We start from the raw sequence: 18,506 nt of genomic DNA on the forward strand, positions 1-18,506 counted from the left end.
GCTGTCAGCTTTTGCTGTCGGAATTTGTTGCCGTCCGCCGTTGCCAGTGCAGCAACTTGGAGAGAGGGCTGGACCTGCGTGGGAGAAGCAGCCCACCCAGATTTTGGCAGTGGGGTTTCTCTTCTCCTTACCAGAAATGTTTATTTTTAGACACTTGGGAGCAAACGAGATCTCAGAGAGAGAAGGAGGTCTGTTGGGCTCCAGTGCTTTTCGGAGAGCATCAGATGTGAAGACTAAGGTTAGACACCTTAGACAGTCCTTCTGCAATAGCTGAGAAGCGCCACATACCTCTACCTCCAGCTTCAGCCCCTGCGTTTCAGGTGCCCAGAGGTTTCCCACCTCCTGTCTCCTCTGGTGGATACAGAATTGGAGAGGGGAGGTGAGTCCATAGGGGAAGCCACCACTGATGCCGCCTGGGTTTGCGTGTGATGGTTGCGATGTCCGTGCAGTTTAGTTGACTCCTGCTAAATGTGCTCTGCTGAATTCCCCCTTCTGCCCCCGGCTGCTTCTGCACCCTGGCAGGGGTCTGTGAGCCTCCGCATTCGATCCCCCCCTGTGAAGTAACCATCAGGGAAACTTCGCTAGGGCTGGATTCGGATGCTACGAAGGCCCCGAGCCGAGTACCTTCCTTCAGGGAGTTTCACAGCGCTGTTACAAAATAGTTGTGCCTTGTTTAGCACAGAGCTTCACTTTTCAGGGCTCTTGGGCATCCAAGGGGCCACAAATTCATTGATGATGAATTAACAAGCCCTGGAATTAAAGAGAGAGAGAGAAACGTGAGTGCAAATTGGTTTTATTTCGCCTTTCCTTCTGTGGGTGTGCTGGGCATGAGGATATAGTAGATTATATTATTATATCTGCTGGGGTAAGCAAAAAATTCAGTGATGTCAGGAAGCTGCTGTACTAAAATTAAATGACTCCCTGGGATGCGCACAGCCAACCACACTTGGAGCGATTGCTTTGGGGACTGGCTGATGCTTGATGGTCTGGTCTGAAATGCAATCAAACCTGTGGCAATTAAACGAGATCCAGGACCATCTTAATTCAGTTTTTAAGCTTTTTCTTCTTCCTTGGGGTCTGAGCTAGGCACATAATAGGAATATTCATCGTAACAAAGGGAGAAATAAAGGGGAAGGGAGTGATCTTTTAGGCTTTTCTCTCCTTCCTCCAAAAACCCCTGCATCGGCAGACAGCCGAGTCCATCACCCCCTGCCCATTTCCTATTGCAGTTCCCGGGATCACAGCCCTATGTCCCGAAAGCCTCTGGCCCTCGCGCCCCGGCTGAAACGGGCATTGAGGAGGGTGCAGGAGGGTGTGGGAATATGCAGGAAGGTGCAGGAGGATGCAAGAGGGCATAGGAGAGTGCAGGGGGGTGCAAGAGGGTGAGGGAGGGTGCAGGATGGTTCAGGCGGGTGCAGCAGGGTGCAGGAGGGTGCAGGGGGATGCGGGGGGGGGGGCGCAGAAGGGCGCAGGAGGATGAGGGAGGGTGTGTGAGGATGCATGAGGGCACAGGAGGGTGCAGGAGGATGCAGGGGGGTGCAGGAGGGTGCAGGAGGGTGCAGGAGGATGCAGGGGGGTGCAGGAGGGCACAGGAGGATGCGGGAGAGTGCAGGAGGGTGCAGCAGGATGTGGGAGAGTGCAGGGGGCGTGCAGCAGGATGTGGGAGAGTGCAGGGGGGTGCAGCAGGATACAAGGGGGAGCAGGGGGTTGCAGAAGGGTGCGTGAGGATGCAAGAGGGTGCAGGAGGATGCAGCAGAGAGCAGGAGGGTGCAGGAGGGAGCAAGGGGGCTCAGGAGCGTGCAGGAGGATGCAGGAGAGTGCAGGAGGGAGCAGGGGGTCTGGCCCCGAGTCAACCCGCCCAGAGCCGCCGCGGGAGCGGCCGCCGGTGGCGGGGAAGGGCGGCGGGGGAGGCGCGGCGGGCGCGGAGCCCGGCACTGCCCCGCTCCTTCGGCGGCGGCGCTGCGGGGCCGGGGGCGGGCTCAGCCCGGCCCGCCCAGCGCGGCTCTCCGGCGGCGCCGATGGGGCTGGGGGCCTGGCTGCGCTCGCTGGGCGGCTGCTGCGGCTGCTGCGGAGGGGAGGCGGCGGCGCCCGAGAAGGAGCCCTTGCTGAGGTGAGATACACCCCCCCCCCCGGCCCCTTCCCTGACCCCCTTGGAGGGCTGGGGCTGAGCCCCCCCCCCCCGCCTTGCGCGGGAGGAGGGATGTTCCCCACCGGAGGTGGGTCGGTCCCCTGGTCCACAGCCACGCGTGAGCCCCTCTTCGCCCCCACGCCGGCACCGTCCGGACCCCAGAGCCCTTTCCCGCAGGTTGGCTGCCCCGGCGCGTCAAGCCGAGCCCCGTTTTCCCCCAAAACAATTTCCAGTGATTTTACAGCCGCTGCTCTGCGTGGGGAGTTGGCCATCCCCTGCGAGAGCCGGACGAGGCTCCAAAGGGATTTTCTCCCGGCAGTAACAGGTTGCTTTCGATTCTCTTTCCGCCTGGGTTGGCTTGTCATAGGGGCCGGGTTCTTTCTGACACCTCGTGGCACGATGCACGCCGGACTGCTGCGTGCCATGGGGGTTTTTACAGTTAAGTGTTAGCAAGCGAACCGAGAGCGGCATCTCTTCGGTGTTTCCCGTGCGCCCCTTGCTATAGGAGCCGTTCAGCTTTTGTCTTCCCACGGTGGGATTTCAATAGAGGAGGCCAAGGCGCCGAACAAAAAGGGGGTCCCCACATCACTACGCAGGGGGTCAGGTCCCACTGTCGGGCAGCTCTGTGCTGCGCAGAGCTCAGTTCCTGGGCCGGGGGATGCTGGAAAGGAGATGACGCCGCACTGCTGGAGCCGACTTTATATGAAAGCAGCGTGCGTGCTGATTTCTAGAGAGCAGATTTTTCTCTCCCGCTGTCGGTCGCATCTGTCTTGCACACGGAGCTGTGAGGTTGGGGGGGGCGCACTGTATGAAAAGATGAAGCCCGGAGTCGTGGAGAAGAGCTGTGCGCTGTGCAAGCACGTAAGGAAGTTTTGCGTGTTGCAAAACATCCGTGCACGGGGTGTGCAGCACCGCTCCCTCCTTCCCCAGCTGCCAGCCGGGGTCCTGGCTGCCGCTGAAGCTTGCAGTGCGTACCCCTGCCTTGGGACGGGGCAGGGACCGTGCCCTCCCTCTGTCATCGGTGGGACAGAGACATTTCAAGAAGGAGGGTGGGATGCTCCCGGTGTGGCCTACATTGGTATTGGGTAACAGCAGAGCCAGAAACAGGGCTTGAAATGTCCTGATTTCGTGCTGTTAAAGCAGTTACCTAAATAACCACCAGATAATCCTGAGCGTGGAGCCTCCGGCCCAGGAAATTGGCATTAACCTAATGAGAGCCGAGCACACGTGCGGAGAGGCTCCTTCCTGCTGCCTTGCCGGCTGGGGTGGCTGTCCCTCACCGGGCGCCTTTCTTTAGCAACGTGCCTTGTGCCGGCGATCCAATTAATGCTGGCTATAAGTAGGAAAGCCTGTATAAATGCTGGGCATTCGAAAGGCACCTGCTCTTGCACAAGTGTGCCAGCATAATTAAGCTAACAGCCTAATCGCTGGCTTGTCCCTCTTTGGGAGGCTTTGGGGTTTTATTTCAAAGTGGGGATCTTGCAAAAGCACACTTGCTGTATTTTTATTTTTATCGCAGAATTGTTTAAAATGAATGACTTGCTTGAGATTTCAGATCTTTTAGCTGAGTTTTAGTTTTTGAGAGCTGGTGTTGCTACTGAAATGTTGACTTTATGACTTTTCACCTTATTTTCCCCAAGCGGAGTGGTTGCAGCCTCATAAATCTGACGTGTCAAAGAATGAAGCAGTGAGGAGGAGGTAATATGTGTATAATTAGGTGCATATATTACCCGAGCGTGTACAAGGCTGGCTGTAACCCGTGACGAGGCCAGTGAGAGAAGCCAGTGCTGTGCGCGGAGGTGGGGATGGAGCACGGATGTAGGCACAGTGCTAGTGTGGGGCTGGGAAAAGAAACCCTGGACAAAGCCAGTGAGCCGGGCTGCTGCAGCAAAGTATCCAGGCTGCCTGGCTGTCTCTCGATGTGCGAAGGTGGGATCTGGCTCGGATGGCATCCTCAGGATGCAAATAAACTGAGAATTTGGGCTCTGAATCCCAAGACGAGTTTAATCTGGACTGAAAGCCCCCTGGAGCAGAAATTTGTTGATGAAGCGTTAGCGCTCACCATTTTCTGGATAAAGCTCAAGTGTGAAATGGTCTGAGTCCCACGGAGACTCCTGTCACCTGCAAAGCAGGCTGCTGTTCATGTGCTCCTTTTTTCCTCCTGTTTCTTCATTTTAAACGTTGCTTGGAAGTCCAGCGTGCTCTGGGGGTGCTCGCTGTTGGCAGAGCTCTCCGTGCTTGTATGGATTTGCTGACTCTTGGGCACTGCCCGCATCCCTTACAGGCTGCTGGATGCTCCGTGCTGCAGTTTGGAAATAGAGATGCATTGGGAAGTGCCTTGCAAGCTGTGAGGGAGTGGCTCGTAAAAGCTAAGGCGTGTTAGTGTTATTGCCAAATACTGGTTTTTAAAGTAAGTCAGATGTTAAGGGTACTGGTAAGTCACCGAGTGGGAAGAAGCCTGTCGAAGGCAGGATGGGACCGAACTCATGCTGATAGCACGGCTGGCTCCTGAGTGATCCCTTCTAGGCTGGGATCCTGTCTGCTCCACGTCTGAAATCGGTTTGAGCAAACCCATGCTGGCTCCGGTGTAGGAACGGCTGAGTTATGCCATCCACACCCTCCAAGTTACGTATGTTTGCTTGTCGTTAATGAGAGATTATAGGAGATTATCTTTTCCCTTATTACCTGTTGCTCAGGTTTTTGGTTTGTTGAAAGTCTAATTAACCTTCCTGCAGGAATGCTGATGTGAATGATATTTTTCTATTTTATCTACATGCTGGAGCTCCTCTTAGCATCTTTTTTATGGCTTGGCGTCACGGCTAAAGCGCCTGCAGTGTTATCTGAGGTTTTGCTGGATGGGTTCCTTGCGAAAGGAATGGGGTTTGGGTAGCAAATAGAATAAACAGTGGGTTGTTCTAACAAGAAGTGAGCAGGGATTGCCACAGGATGGCTGATGAGACTATTGAGTAAGGCCGAAAATATTTCTCCATTTGTGTTGTTCTGCTCAAGTGCCTGGACATCTTGATTAGAAACATTATGGAAATCCTCTGCTAAAAGTTCTCCCGGCAGAATTAAATAACTCTATAAAAAAAATGCACATCCCAGTAGCAACATAAAGCCATAAAACACAGAACTGCCACCAGTGCAGAGAAAAGCTCCTTGCCTCGGTGGGGACAGCCTTCGCAGAAGATGATGCTGTGCTTTGCTGACCGCTAAGCAAATAAAGCCCGGAGTTCACAAGCAGGCTGAGGACATTTCCATCCCCAAATAAAGATGGGGCTAAATGTCCTTTCTGTGCCTTGGCACAGGTTCTTGCGCAGCTCAGTGCATCGCCATACTTCTCAGGTAGGAGCTGCTGGGGTGGGGGGCACCTGCGGGGATTGCCTGCTTGATTCGGTAGGGTTTGGGCTGCTGGGGAGAAAATAGAGCTGCAGGGTCACACAGAAACATGGTCATGGATGTGGGCCCTCTGGAGAACATCCAGTTGAACCCCTGCTCGAACAGGGTCAGCTGGAGCAGGTTGCCCAGGACCGTGTCCAGTCGGGTTTTGAGTGTCTCCAAGGATGGAAACTCCACAACCTCTCTGGGCAACCTGTACCAGTGTTCACCCACCCTTCTTATGATTAAACAGAACTTCCTACATTTCAGTGTGTGTCCTATCATGGGGCACCACTAAGAAGGGTCTGGCTCTGTCTCCTTCGCTCCCTCCCATCAGGTACTTATACATATGGATGAGATCCGCCCCCCCCGAGTCATCTCTTCCCCAGGCTAACCAGTCCCAGCTCCCTCAGCAGACGTGGCGCATATTTCGTCCGAAATAAAACCATGCCCGATAGCACTGCCTTTGAGGAGAAGATGGGTAGAAGCTGCTTCTTTGGCCAAGAGGCAAGGGAGAGGCATTGCACGCAGCCGTCCCCTTGCCCGCTGCTCAGGGCGTACCCCTCTGCGCACAAAGCCTCCGTGGGGACAGATGGTGCCGCTGGGATCTTGGCACGGCTGCAGGGTTAGCTGGGCAGAGAGAAAATACCCTCCAGAGCCGCCGGGATTTTTGAGTCTTAGTTAATTAGAACTGTTCCCACGTTAAGCTTGGAGAGGCTGGGGGGGGCTTGAGCAGGGTTTGGGGTGGGAAGGCGTGATGGGGAGCAGGGCAGGGGGCTGTGGGAGCAATGGGGAGATGCTGCCTTTCATCCTCGCAGATGGATGCTCACAGCTCCTCCATCCTAGCTGGTCAAATAATATCCGGTGTCTTCAGCAAATTTGTGTGTCTGATGTCTTTCACGGCAGCACTGCCTGGTTTGAACTGTGGCTTGCGTGGTCAGGATGTTTGCTAAGGTAAAAAACTCTGTCTTCCCATTCCCCACTGCTCCTCTTCCTCCTCTCTCCCAGGCAGGACGCTGGGCTGTGAGAGGGGATGCCACAGCAATGAGCACTTTACCCTGGCAAGGTAAAAGGAGGCAGCGTGATGCTGCGGTAGCTAACGCTGCCTCGCCTCTCCCCCTCTCTGCAGTAACAACAACCCCTACGCCTCTTTCGGAGCCACGCTGGCGCGGGACGAGGAGCAGAACCTGTGGAGCACCCCGCACGACGTGACCCACACGGAGGCGGACGACGACCGGGTGCTGTACAACATGATTGTGGTCAGGAACCAGCTGGACAAGGACTCGGAGGTGAGGCGGTGCCGTTCCTCACGCTCGGTTTCACCGTGGACCGAGGCTCGGTGCTTTCATCGGATGCTTTGGCAGTGCCTTTATTGAAGCACCCATTAAGCCGCTATAAAGACCCCAAAGTCCCCCAGCGTGGCTCACGTAGGCATCAGGTCCTCCCATCTGCTCCATCACCCTCCAGATTTTATCCTATATCTGGTGTGGATACATCTGTAGCCATCTCATCCCTGGGAAGCTTGGGGATGTCTCCGGCAGCTGAGCCAGGAGAGCCACCCTGAGCTGGGATGCACGATGCCCTGCAAGCACCTCTACCATCACCACCCGCAAACGTGTACTGGTAGCACTGGGATCCCCAGCTCAATTTCCTAGCTTCACAGGCTGCTTTTTTTGTCCGATATTCCCCTGGTTTGGCCTTTCCGTGATCAGACTGGCATTAGCCCTGCCTGCAGTGGTGTTCGCCCGGCAATGGCAGCGCCTGGAGCTGAGCTGCCGCTCCAGCGACACGTCAAGTTAAATACTCCTCTAATGGGTTATACGGCAATTATAGAGAAGCAGAGAACTGGCACAGCTCTTAGCGAGGAAGGGAAAAATCATCGCTGTTACATAAAGGCTGTTTTGCAGCCCTGATTTCCTTCACTAAAGTACTTTGGCGCAAAGGAGATTTCAGTGGCCTGATTAGGAACAGGCTGTAGCAAATAGTGACGCAGTTTCCCCTCTCTGATTGCTTTTAAGACTTCAAAATGTTTGCAGGAAAGCCTGGAAGCTTCACATTTAATTTCAGCATGATCCCACTTCATCCGAGAGACTGCAAGACTCTAACTCTTCCTCCTGTGATAGTCCCCTTAAACCAAAAGCTAGCTCAGCTTTCACAAGAAGCCTTAAACTCCAGAGGTACAGCTGAGATCAAAATCACATTTTTTAAAACTTAAAATAAGATAATGCCATCCTTGTATACAGTTGGCCAGAATCCCCATTTAATGTTTGTTTTTTGTTTTGGTGGGGATTGAATTAATCATGGTATTTACAATAGATGGTTTTGTAACGTTTTCATGGCTGCACGTAACCTTTACAGCTATAACTGAAGATATTCTCTTCCCTCCCCACTGCTGTTTTCTCTACCTTGCGATTGCTTGTCTTAGAGAAGACAGGGAGCTTCATCCAGCCCAAACTGGCTAAAGGAAACACAGACAACTCTGTTTAGGAGGCTGCACCAGTGCCGAGTTGTTGCAGAGTTGGGTGTACTTCAGGGCAGCGCTGAAGCTCCTGATTTCAGCCCACACCCATTCGAGCGGCCTTTCAGCTTGATTTAGGGTTCATTATGAGGCAGGCCTCCTAAAAGCTATTATTATTTATAAAATGGTATCATAAGTGGACGGGCTGCTAAAAAGACGTCTCCCTGGGCAAAGGAGAGTCGTGTGTCGGCCTTGCTCAGGTTGCAGAGGAGAGCATCAGTTATAGGTGAGCAGGAGAGCGCTCCTGCACCTGCCTGTCCTAAACCCAATGTGCCTGCTTGTCCTAAATCCAACACTTTCTCCCTGCCTTCAGCGTATCCGTAGGGTTTTTAGCGGGTCTGAGCAGTCGCCGTGCCTGCCAGTGAAAAAGGAAAGTACAAAGAGCATGGGGCTTCCTCTCCATAACAAATCTCAGATCGCATACCCTGGTTTTTTATGCATTGCAATTAATAAAAAAGCCTGAGGAGTACAACATCAGGCCAACTTTGAAGAAAGCCAATGCACGATATGCTTGATTTTAATTATGACACAGTGCCCTTTGCGGCTAGTGATTGGCAACTTCTCTGTTGTCTCTCTTTTACAGCTAGGGAAACTGAGGCACGATATAGAAGCCCAACAAGCTGTTGCAGTTTCCAGCTGCAGCTTTTTCAGGGTGGCAGGACAGGGAGGGACTTGGCTGGCAAAGCCAACATTCCTGTGTTCGGCCCTGGGTGCCAAAATCTCTCCTTACTCCAGCGAGCATTTTAAAACTAGGCCAGATTGCGTTGTCCTCCCCTCCTTCTGAGACTTCAGCCCTGAGAGAGAGAAAAAAAGTCTAATTGCAAAACAGCACTGGGCTGCAAAAGCCATAATCTGCTTGGGGAGCTGTTCTGCTCCCAAAGATCCCAGGGAGAGCGTGTGGACACTGCAGGACAGGGGACAGAGGAACGGTTTCTTGTTTGTGCAGTGCACAAGCATTACGAAACCATAGGTCCGTTTTTTCTCTTGGTTAAAATCGGACTGAAAGGAGAACCACTCCCTGTATTTCTGCTCCTTCATTTAACACAGAAATTTCAACGTGCTGTGCACTTACTGTATGCTTTGCCATTCCCCACCTTTATCATAGCGATTGCCTAGCACGGGACTTTGGAAGGATCCCAAAGAGCAGGTCGCTCTACGTCATGTGTGCTTTATCTGTATGGCACCACCTCAGCCTCAAACTAGTATCACATTTCTCTTAATCTGGCTAACCCACTTCTGCTTTCCTGGGTATTTTCTTTTTTTAAAATGGTTGTTCACATAGTGACAGGGTGCTGTGAGCTAGGACAGGAGAAGCAGTGGGCCTGGATGCAGTGGTGACATCGGCGCAGTGCTGGAGGTCAGTGGGCATGGTCCAGGACGGCTCTCCCCTGGCCTGGGCACCTCTGCGTCATGGATCGCTGTAAATAAATAAACAAAACTGTGTATGCAAAGGGCCAGGTGCTCCGACACTGAGTGCACCCTGTAGCTCAGTCAATTTTCTGCATGTTAGATCATTCGTGGTGGGGCTGCCAGCAACTCATAGTGTTGGTGTCCTCCCTTGGGGTCAGTTCCTTGCCCCTGCCGTGGGGCTGGACCAACACCCGATCCATGCGGAGCTGTTTCTTCTCCCTGCCCTGTCCTGACGGCCCCACTCCAGGAAATTTGGCAGCTCCAGCCCAAACTCAGTGTGACCTTAGCTTGCATAGGCATGGCAGGGCTGCTCCACCCTGCTCCTCGCTGAACCAGGGCAGCAAGCTCTTCAAAGCAAGCACCGTGAAGTCCCGGGTGCACCCTGTTTCACGCCCACTTGCTCGTCCTGCTCGATGCCGTGTGCTGGGAGTGACGGCTCGTGGGGCCATTGGCCGTGGTGGAGCCCGCTGGAGCACCCAGCGGTTGCCAAACCCACCGTGCAATAGGTAGATGAGGCAAGATTCGCCGGAGCCTCCTAAAATCATAAGGACTGCGCAACTTGTAGCTCCGCATTTCTCTCTGCTTGAGGCCAATGAGTGTGATGTGCTTGGATGCACTTTCGGAAGCAAAGTGTGGGCAAGGCGGGGTGTACGCAGAGAAAACCAGAAAAGCTGTAGCTGAAGGGCTGGCTTAAGGGGGCTAGTAAAGCTGATGCAGCCTTTGGAGATCAAAGCTGTTGTCAAAGCTTTTGAAGGCCGGGGTCAACGTTTCAAATGTGGAAAAAATGTTCTTTTCCTGCTCCTGCTCTGCAGCATCGTTGAACCTGTTGTGGTGTAAAGTAAAAGCCCAAATCTGGAGGTGAAATGAGGACCTCTAGGAAAACAGGATGTTCTTTAAGATGCTGCATAGATATAGGCCAAGTCACTGTTCCAGCATATACCCTGCTAGTGCGGAGGAAAGCGTTTTATAGGGAAGGGGGACTACTGTGGCTTCGGCAAGCCTCCAATCTTAACAGCAAGAGCTGCACTGGGCTCATTGCTGGGCTTATGTGCGTGATGTGGCCCCCTCCATGAGGTCCAGTTTGTGGTGGTGCCTCACTGTCCTCTGATGGGGTGCATGGAGTTACTCAGCCGTGGGCAGAGAGCCTGAGCTATTGCATCAATGCTGGCTTCAGAGAAGGAGCCAGGTTTAGGGCAGCTACGCCGTGGGTCTGTGAACAGAAACTAAAGGTGGGTTTTTGCATTACGACCAAGGAAAAAACACTATTCTTATGGCTTCTTGTAAACCCGGTGTTTCTTTCTTCTTTTGGCTTATTCCCTTGGGGAAGGTGGGATCATAAACCCCACTAGCAAAGGCAATTCCTCAGCCTGCATCTCTGCTGGGGGCCTGGCTAGCAGAGCTGCGCTGGCATGATCCTCCTGGCAAGCCCATTAACAAGCTGACAAAGCCTATTTTTCTGCTTCCTCCTGCTTTCCTACAGGATTATTCTTTTTTAAACACATTACAGAGAGGGTCAGTATTGCAACACACTGTTGCTGGGGCATAGAGAGGTGATGGGATTTGCCCAGGGTTGGGGATACTGGTCGGGGAGCCCAGAACTGACACACTTAATGCATATGAAAAATTATTTATGAACTCCTGCATGCCTTTTAAAAGTGAATCCAGTTTAAGCTTACTCTAAGCTGAGATGTTGGTCAACGGTTCAATGTATGAGCGTGGACCTAGAGTTTGTATTTGCTTAACTCCTTCCAGTGGGGCCAGTCACAGAGCCAGAGTAGGAGCACCCCTGGACATGGTGGGTTAGGTGCCTGGACTGGTATTTTGCAGTCTTTCCCTGATAACTCTGTTTTGACCTCATTTCCAAAATAACTCTTGAACAGAACGGTGACACCAATTGCTTTCACGGGAATAAAGGAGAAGGCTTTGGTAGAGGATTGCTTTGGCAACATGAGGAAAGCTACCTACTAATTAGGAAATTTCCATACGAGCAGGGATGAAAAGCTAGACAGTGCTTGCCCGTTCTCTTGGCATGTTGTTTCCCAGAGCTCTCGGTTATGTACCAACCTGGCTTATATTTCATGCCCAGCATTTCCTCACTTCCATTTGGCATTTGCAGATTTAGTATATCACGCTAGAGAGTCTTGGGTGGTTTTCCAGGTAAATATTTGAAGGGCTGAGCACTGAGAGGAGAGAGGCAGCGGGGTTTCCCTGCTGCTCCCGGGATATTCTTGACTCACGCACAACGGGTTTTCTCAAGTCCCCACTGGTATATGTTGTGCCCTGCTATGTAGGTTTAAAAGGGCAAAGCTGGTTGCAAAAACCAGGGGCAGGAACTGCAACCTGCTTTGGTTTCCTGTGGTTAATTCAGATTTTGGCAAAAGGGTATTTTTCTTAAAGGACTGATTTTTGAATGCATCACTGGGATGTCCCAGACCCATAGAAACACCAAGGGGTTGGGTGAAGACCAGTCTCCTGCTGTACTTTCCCAGTACTGTGTGCAAGAAGCCTCCTCACCGCTCCAGAAGTTACATCTAACTTTGCAAGAGGCAGGACAGGGAACGGAGGTGTGCAGAAGATGCAAAACAAAGCTAAGTTTTGGGAGAGAGCTGCTTGTCCCGTGCCTGCATACAGGCTCGGACACCTTGCTGGAAGGGGCTCTGGGGGGAGCCAGCCCGGGATGCAGTGCAGAGGGCAGCCTGCTCCGGCCTCGCTCTGCCCAGGGCTGCCCGAGGACCGGCGTGACGTTCCCTCCGCAGGTGACATCTTGGTGACTCACGGGATGTGCATGGGGAACACCCTCCCCAAAGTCTCTGATGTTGCCCATTCCTATGTGGAGACACGGGCAGGACAAGCTTTGCTCTTCCTCTGCCGTGTAGTTAAAGGGAGATGCTTTTTAGAATAATTTTTGGGGATGGAAAGATGCTCTTAACTTTATTTCCTCCTTAAAGCAACAGAGAGGACAGCCCCCTGCTCACAGCATTTAGGATGTCTCTGCTACAAGGAATCGCCTGGGAAAACTCAATGGTTTCTGAGGCTGATGGAGAACAGGGCATGAGTCCTTTCGCGAGCTCAGCCCGTAGCTGCCCAACCTCATCCTGATAATCTCTGCTGTCTCTAGTTGCTTTTCAACGACTGGCACCATGTGCAGCATCCTCCTCCCAGCTTTCTCTACAGAAATATAAATACATCCAGCTCCACGCTCAGGCAAAGGAAATCCCACCAGAACAAGAAGTCCCCCCCAGGCACTACCGTTAAGCATCATTTTCTGTACCAAGGCCGCTCTTTTGCACGCTCCCCAAATTCTTCATCAACAGGACACTGTTAGAGGTCCCCTGGGACTAAATATGCACCATATTCACTTCTATAACACAACTCAGTAACTACAACGTACAAGAAAGCCGTAACCTAGATTCCTTTAAAACAAAAATAGACAAGGGAAAACACACTGCTGTTAATCCAGAGAAAATCAGGAGCAGCTTCCCTGCATGCTAAGCACTGCTCACCGTTTAGCTTAGCGAGGAGTCTGGCTCGCTCCCATGGAGGGTAAATCCCTGCAGCCCTGAAAGCTGCTGCCAGTTGCCAGCAAGCCACATTTCGGGGAGAGGAGCATCTTTCCCACCCCTCCAGCTCGCTAATTCAGCAGTGTGAAGCATGCATGGAATCACGGTGGCTGTGTTGATTGATCATCTGTGTTAAAGCACTTGTTTATCTCCGCGGGAGAGCAGAGACATGCAGCTTATTTCCCCACCAGCATGCCCAGACTGGTTTGCTCTCCTTTCTGCTTATACCATGGGGTCACGAGCACGCTGAGATGTTTCCAAGGGATCCCTGCCAGCAGGGAGCGAGGCATCGTGCAGCCTTTATTCTCTTTTTAAAAACTTTCAAGTTTGCAATAAACTTCCCACAAAGCTTTAATACAATAAAACCCCTCTTTTCTTTTTCACTGAGAGGAGCTCAGTTCCTAGCTACGAGCTGGTATCACAAGAGAGGAGAGTTTTGTCCCTGCCTCCTTTCTCTTGCGAAGGGCTGAAGAGGCGTTTTGATGCCTTGCGCTAGCAGCCAGGTGCCCTCCTGTGCAAACAGTAAAGCTTCTTTCAAGTCCCACTGCAGTCAAGAGAGAAACGCACCTCTGATCGGCAAAGCCAGCTCGTTGTGAGCAGCCACACAAAGCTGAAAATGAAGGGGATTTTGCTCCCCGGGAGGACGAGCGGTGCAGAGCGAGCGGCTGCAGGCAGAGCTGCATTTCCTCTGCTCTCCTGACCTGAATTCACCAGTGTTTTAGCCCTGCCGGCTGCTTCTTCCAAAGCGTAATCTCCAAGGGCTTCCTGCAGCTATCGCTGAACAACAAGAAAACAGGCTCGTCATTTAATTCTCTGTAGTCGTGGCATGTCAGCCAGGTTCAGGAAAAAAACACTAAGAAATCTCCAACTCTTTATCAAATCAAGTCAACTCTTTAAGGCACCAGGTATCAGAAAAACAGTGGGATTTCTAACATACAGCCCACCTTCATGGGTATTGTTTAACCCCTTTGAACCCAGCGTGTCACGTAGGAAAATCCCAGGGAGACGGCACAGATTAACACCCATTTATTCTACAAGAGTCCATCTATGTAATCTGTTGCTGAGAAATGAGATTAATTAAGGTTGTTAGGGCAGGGAAAGTATCTGAGTGGTTATGACCCCCTGTGTCGATGCTTCTGTAAATACATCCTTTGCAGTGTGGGCATTGATTAAACTCAGCTAGGAAAAGTACTCCTGGTTTTCTTGCAGAATACACAGATTTCCACAGGAATGCATACTTGTACAGATGTGTTTAATTGTGCTGGTATAACTTTAATAAATAACCTCAAAACCTTCCCTTTTAGGCAGCATCCCATTATGCAGATATAAAGCTTGAGGTCAAGTGCAAGGATTTAAGCTGTATAGTTAAGTGAGACATTAACTGCAGCAACGGGCAGCCACTAACAGTTATCATGTCAAATGACTCCAGCTCAGCCCTCAGCCATCCACGTGCATCCCTCTTCTCTGCTATTTAAAAAAAAGCTACCCCAGCCTTTAAAAAAAAGTCTATTTTTCTTCTTTTCCAGTACTTTTGAAAACCTGCCTACTCCAGTTAAATGCCAAACAGAGGGCTGAGCAGTTTGGAGAAGCCACTGTGTGTGTGACCATACGGAGAGCAGTAACTTTTTTTCAAACTTCTAGTTTCCCATGGGCTATCATCAGCTGTAAGAAAATGTGCCATGCCAGTTTAACTGCAAGGATATGAAAATAAGGTGTTGCAATAGTTTATAGAAGGTAATTATTAATATGTGGTTGTGGTTTCTCAAGCTGTAAATGCCGAATAAGGTATTTTTCACAACCTCAGGTTTTGATACTAGCTGGGGTGTCAAGGTTTGGAGTAAAGGGCTTTGGACCAAAGAGACTGAAGTCTCTCAGTTGAGCTACATTTGGAAGTTCATGTTGTTCTCCAGCCTAGGACAGCGTTACAATTTCCAGCACAGAGCTGGAATTATATTCTCCCTGTCTGACCGAGGAGACCACTTTGGTCATCAGCAACGCCTAAGCTAAATTCTGTAATCCCATTTCAAGGTAACTGGAAGCCTGTTTTGTACATGCAGAGAAGATCCAGAGATGCTGTACCAAATGTCAAGCTAAAATATTCTATGCTGGTCAGTGTAATTTCTTCCAGGGACAATGGCAGCCTGGCCATCGACCTTCATACCGATCCCTCAGTGCCAACATCAACAGTTCAACTCTGGCTCCATTTCTGAAAGCTGAAATTCCTAGAAAAGCAGCAGAGACCTCCCTGCATGCAAATGACTGAGTGTCTCTTATCCCTTTGCTTTGCAGGAATGGCAAAAGCTCAACTATGATATTTATACCTTACGGCAGACCCGAAAAGAAGTGAGAAGCCGGTGGAAACACATTTTGGAGGATTTAGGTAAGCTAGAGGACAAAAGGATGTCATTTCTGTGGTACCGAATGAGAGATCCTACGATGGTTGAGGATGGGAACGGCTCCACAAAATCAGGCTGGCACAGGAGAGAGGGAGGAAAATAAAACAAGGTTGCTGAGCAATGCCATCAGGTAGCCCACACGGCAGCTGAGAGCCTGCGGGAGGCTCCCAAGAGCTCAGGCATGGCTGGGAGGAGACGGGGCCACCGTGTCTGCAGGCACGTCAAAAAGCCCACGAACCACAATCAGTGGGAGAGCCTTTCAAGCCCATAATAGCATGCGCACTCATCCATTTCAAGCTTCCACGTGGAAACTTAGCAGGGCCACCTGGGAGTTCACCCTGGGTTTTTCTAAACAAGATAAGCAGAGAGAAATGAATATTCCTGTCAGATTTGAACACAGATACATCTATTTTTCTTCCTTAGCCCATGCCAGCTGATCAGAGCTAAACCACCCACTTTGTTTGCTCCTAAGTGAATTTGAAATACTCTTTCACCAAATGAAATTGCTCAACAGTGGCCCTCCTACTCCTGCTATTTCCTAGCCTGCAAACAGTGAACTGCACCCACCGGTCCTGTGTGCTCAGCTGCGGCTCCTCTGGAGAAGGCAGTGGCGGGTGTGACTGGTTTTCCCAATTGCATTGCACACAGCATGTGACGCTCGGGCCGTACCGGCACATCAGCCTGGTGACTTGCATCATGCTCTGGAGGTGGTTGGCAGCTAATGAGAGGAGGATGTGCGAGTCGAGCACACTTGTTGGGCTGTTCAAGGATATTGTCACTGGGAGCAAAAGAGATGGGTATCTCAGCTGCTCCTGCCCTACCTGCCGTTCTGGCATCTGGATAGGAGGAACATTATAAATTCATAATTAGGTATCAGCATTCATCTTCACCCAGGTGCTCGCGCAGCCTACACAGACCAAACACAGGAGGGATCACCTGACGTCCTTACATCTGTTGCTGCATGTTGACAAAGGCTCTCCCACATCTCCCTCACATCCACAATGGCTCCGGACCTGTTTTGCAAAGGATGGGGAAGCTCAAGGCCAGGGATCATTTGGCCTTAGCAAGGCTAGACGTGCAACCAGATGTGAAACCTGCTATCTTTTGTTATCTAGACCTGTGCTTTAAACATAAGACCACCACTCTTTCTCCATAAGTGTTTTCAGGTGAGATGCATCACCACCAGCTCTCTGGAGCTGAACGAAGAGTTAATGGTAGCCATTACATTTAAAGATCCCTGCATTCATTCTCCTCCCCCTTTCCTTCCCTGGATACCCTTCCTATAAGAGATGCTGACTGCTACAGAAACAATTACCCATGCATTCATCACTGCTGCAGGTTTTTTATCACTGTTACCTCCCAACAACATATAGGTGTAGTCACTGGGGTGGCTCAGGAAGCCCCACCAGCCCTGAAAGCTGTGGCAGCATCAGGAACATGGAACAGCTGAATCAACGCCCTGGGTGTTGATATGCCTTCTCTGGAAAACTAGCAACAAACTTGCTCTGAATGGATTTATGGTGGTTTTTTTCCCCACCAGCAAGCTCATACCTGCCGCAAGTGCAGACACGGAGCGTGCCTCAAGGAAACGCTATTTTGTTTTAGCAAGTAGGGAACGCAGCAGCCCGAGGTGGAGGGGGAATAAGGAACCTTGCAAGAGCCTGGAGGACTCAGAGATGACCCTGCCCGCATGTTTGACTCGTTTCTGTAACACATCTCTTTCCCAGGTTTCCAGAAGGAAGTGGACTCCCTCTTGTCGGTGACCAAACTCAGTATCATTAGCGACTCCCAGAACATGGGCAAAGCCCGGGACTTCCTGTTAAAGCTGTCTGAAGAGACAAACATCTTCCCGACCACCTGGGAGCTTTCTGAGCGCTACCTCTTTGTGGTGGTGAGTAGCTCCGAGCGTGCCTTCCTCCCCACTGCCCCCATCTCTGCAAGTGAGCTCAGACGAAGGGGAGCGGATAGGTGAACTGCACCAGAGGACGCTCAAATACACGGTGGCATCTGGGGCGTCCCCGTCAGATGTTGCACTTGTAGCTTGGCTGTTCAGCTTCCTTGGAAATGTCAGTGCTGTAGCACCATAAATTTGCCCCCCCCAAGTTCCTTTAAGCCTGTGTAACTGAGTGGTCTTGCAGCCTGTTAACGAAGTGGGAAAAGATTAGACCTAATACCTGGCTTAACCTGAGAGCAGCCGTGGAGGGGGGACCCTCACCAGGGAGTTGCCCAAAGCACCCCGTAGTGACTGTAAAACCCTGTTGCTTTGGCAGGATCGGCTTATAGCTCTGGATGCTGCAGACGAGTTCTTCAAGATGGCCAGTGTGGTGTATCCGAAGAGACCCAGCGGGGAAAGAGTGGACGATAGCCAGAAGGCCCCGCAGTGTATCTCTGTCGTGATGCCCTGAGGAACGCGCCTCGCTGGTGTGAGACGGACAGCGGGTTTCCTTCCCTCCAGGACCAGGCTCCTCTGCCGAGAGGTTAGGACAAGTAGTGCCGCTCCCTGTTTTCCTGCAGAGAAGCAAGTGGGCCGGCCAGAGCAGAGTGAGGAGGTCAGCGAGCCGTGCCCCACCAGGAGGGCACGGGAAGGCGGATGCTGGCCCCAAGGTGCTCCCAAGCAGAAGGGAGCAAGAACTGCCGTAGCGTAGCCCTGGTGGGAGACCTCTAGCTGAGTAGTGTGTGCGATAGGCACGGGGGGGGAGCCCACCGTGTAAGGCGTTGCTACCAGTAGCTGCAAAAGTTGAGATGCCTCTAGTTGCAAGCGCTACGAGGAGATCCGCGTTTCCACCTTCCACTGGTACCTGCCACTGTCCCCTCCCTTGATCCTGCTAGCCGGGAGGACCAGCAAGGAAGGAAAAATACCTCAGTCATCTACAACTCCGTCACATTTCTCTGTGCACAGGTCCTGTTCTTCATCCCCAGCCCATGGCAGCCCCACCGGGCAGGCCCCAGGGGATTTGGCAAAGAGGCAGGAGCAGCGTGTAGCCAGGAGAGGAGTTAACGCCAGGCGGCAAAGCCTTGGAGCAGTGTCGCAGTTGGGTGCTCGCTCTATCCCCAGCTGTTAGTGGCGTTTGTGTCGGGGGCTGCTCAGCCTGACATCTCAAAAGAAGGTAGATTTT

At 51.8% G+C, this 18,506-nt stretch overlaps 1 protein-coding gene across 1 annotated transcript; it reads left to right on the forward strand.

Moving 5' to 3' along the window:
- Positions 1-2,018: 2,018 nt before the first annotated feature.
- On the forward strand, positions 2,019-18,080 carry MREG (melanoregulin). Its single transcript, XM_050900228.1, has 5 exons — positions 2,019-2,110; positions 6,636-6,795; positions 15,284-15,374; positions 17,118-17,281; positions 17,661-18,080. The coding sequence occupies exons 1-5, from the start codon at positions 2,019-2,021 to the stop codon at positions 17,793-17,795; spliced, it is 642 nt and encodes a 213-aa protein (XP_050756185.1). The 3' UTR covers positions 17,796-18,080.
- The last annotated feature ends 426 nt before the right edge of the window (positions 18,081-18,506 follow it).

Source organism: Gymnogyps californianus, chromosome 7 (genome assembly GCF_018139145.2).
Source record: "Gymnogyps californianus isolate 813 chromosome 7, ASM1813914v2, whole genome shotgun sequence".
Classification (NCBI taxonomy): Eukaryota; Metazoa; Chordata; class Aves; order Accipitriformes; family Cathartidae; genus Gymnogyps; species Gymnogyps californianus.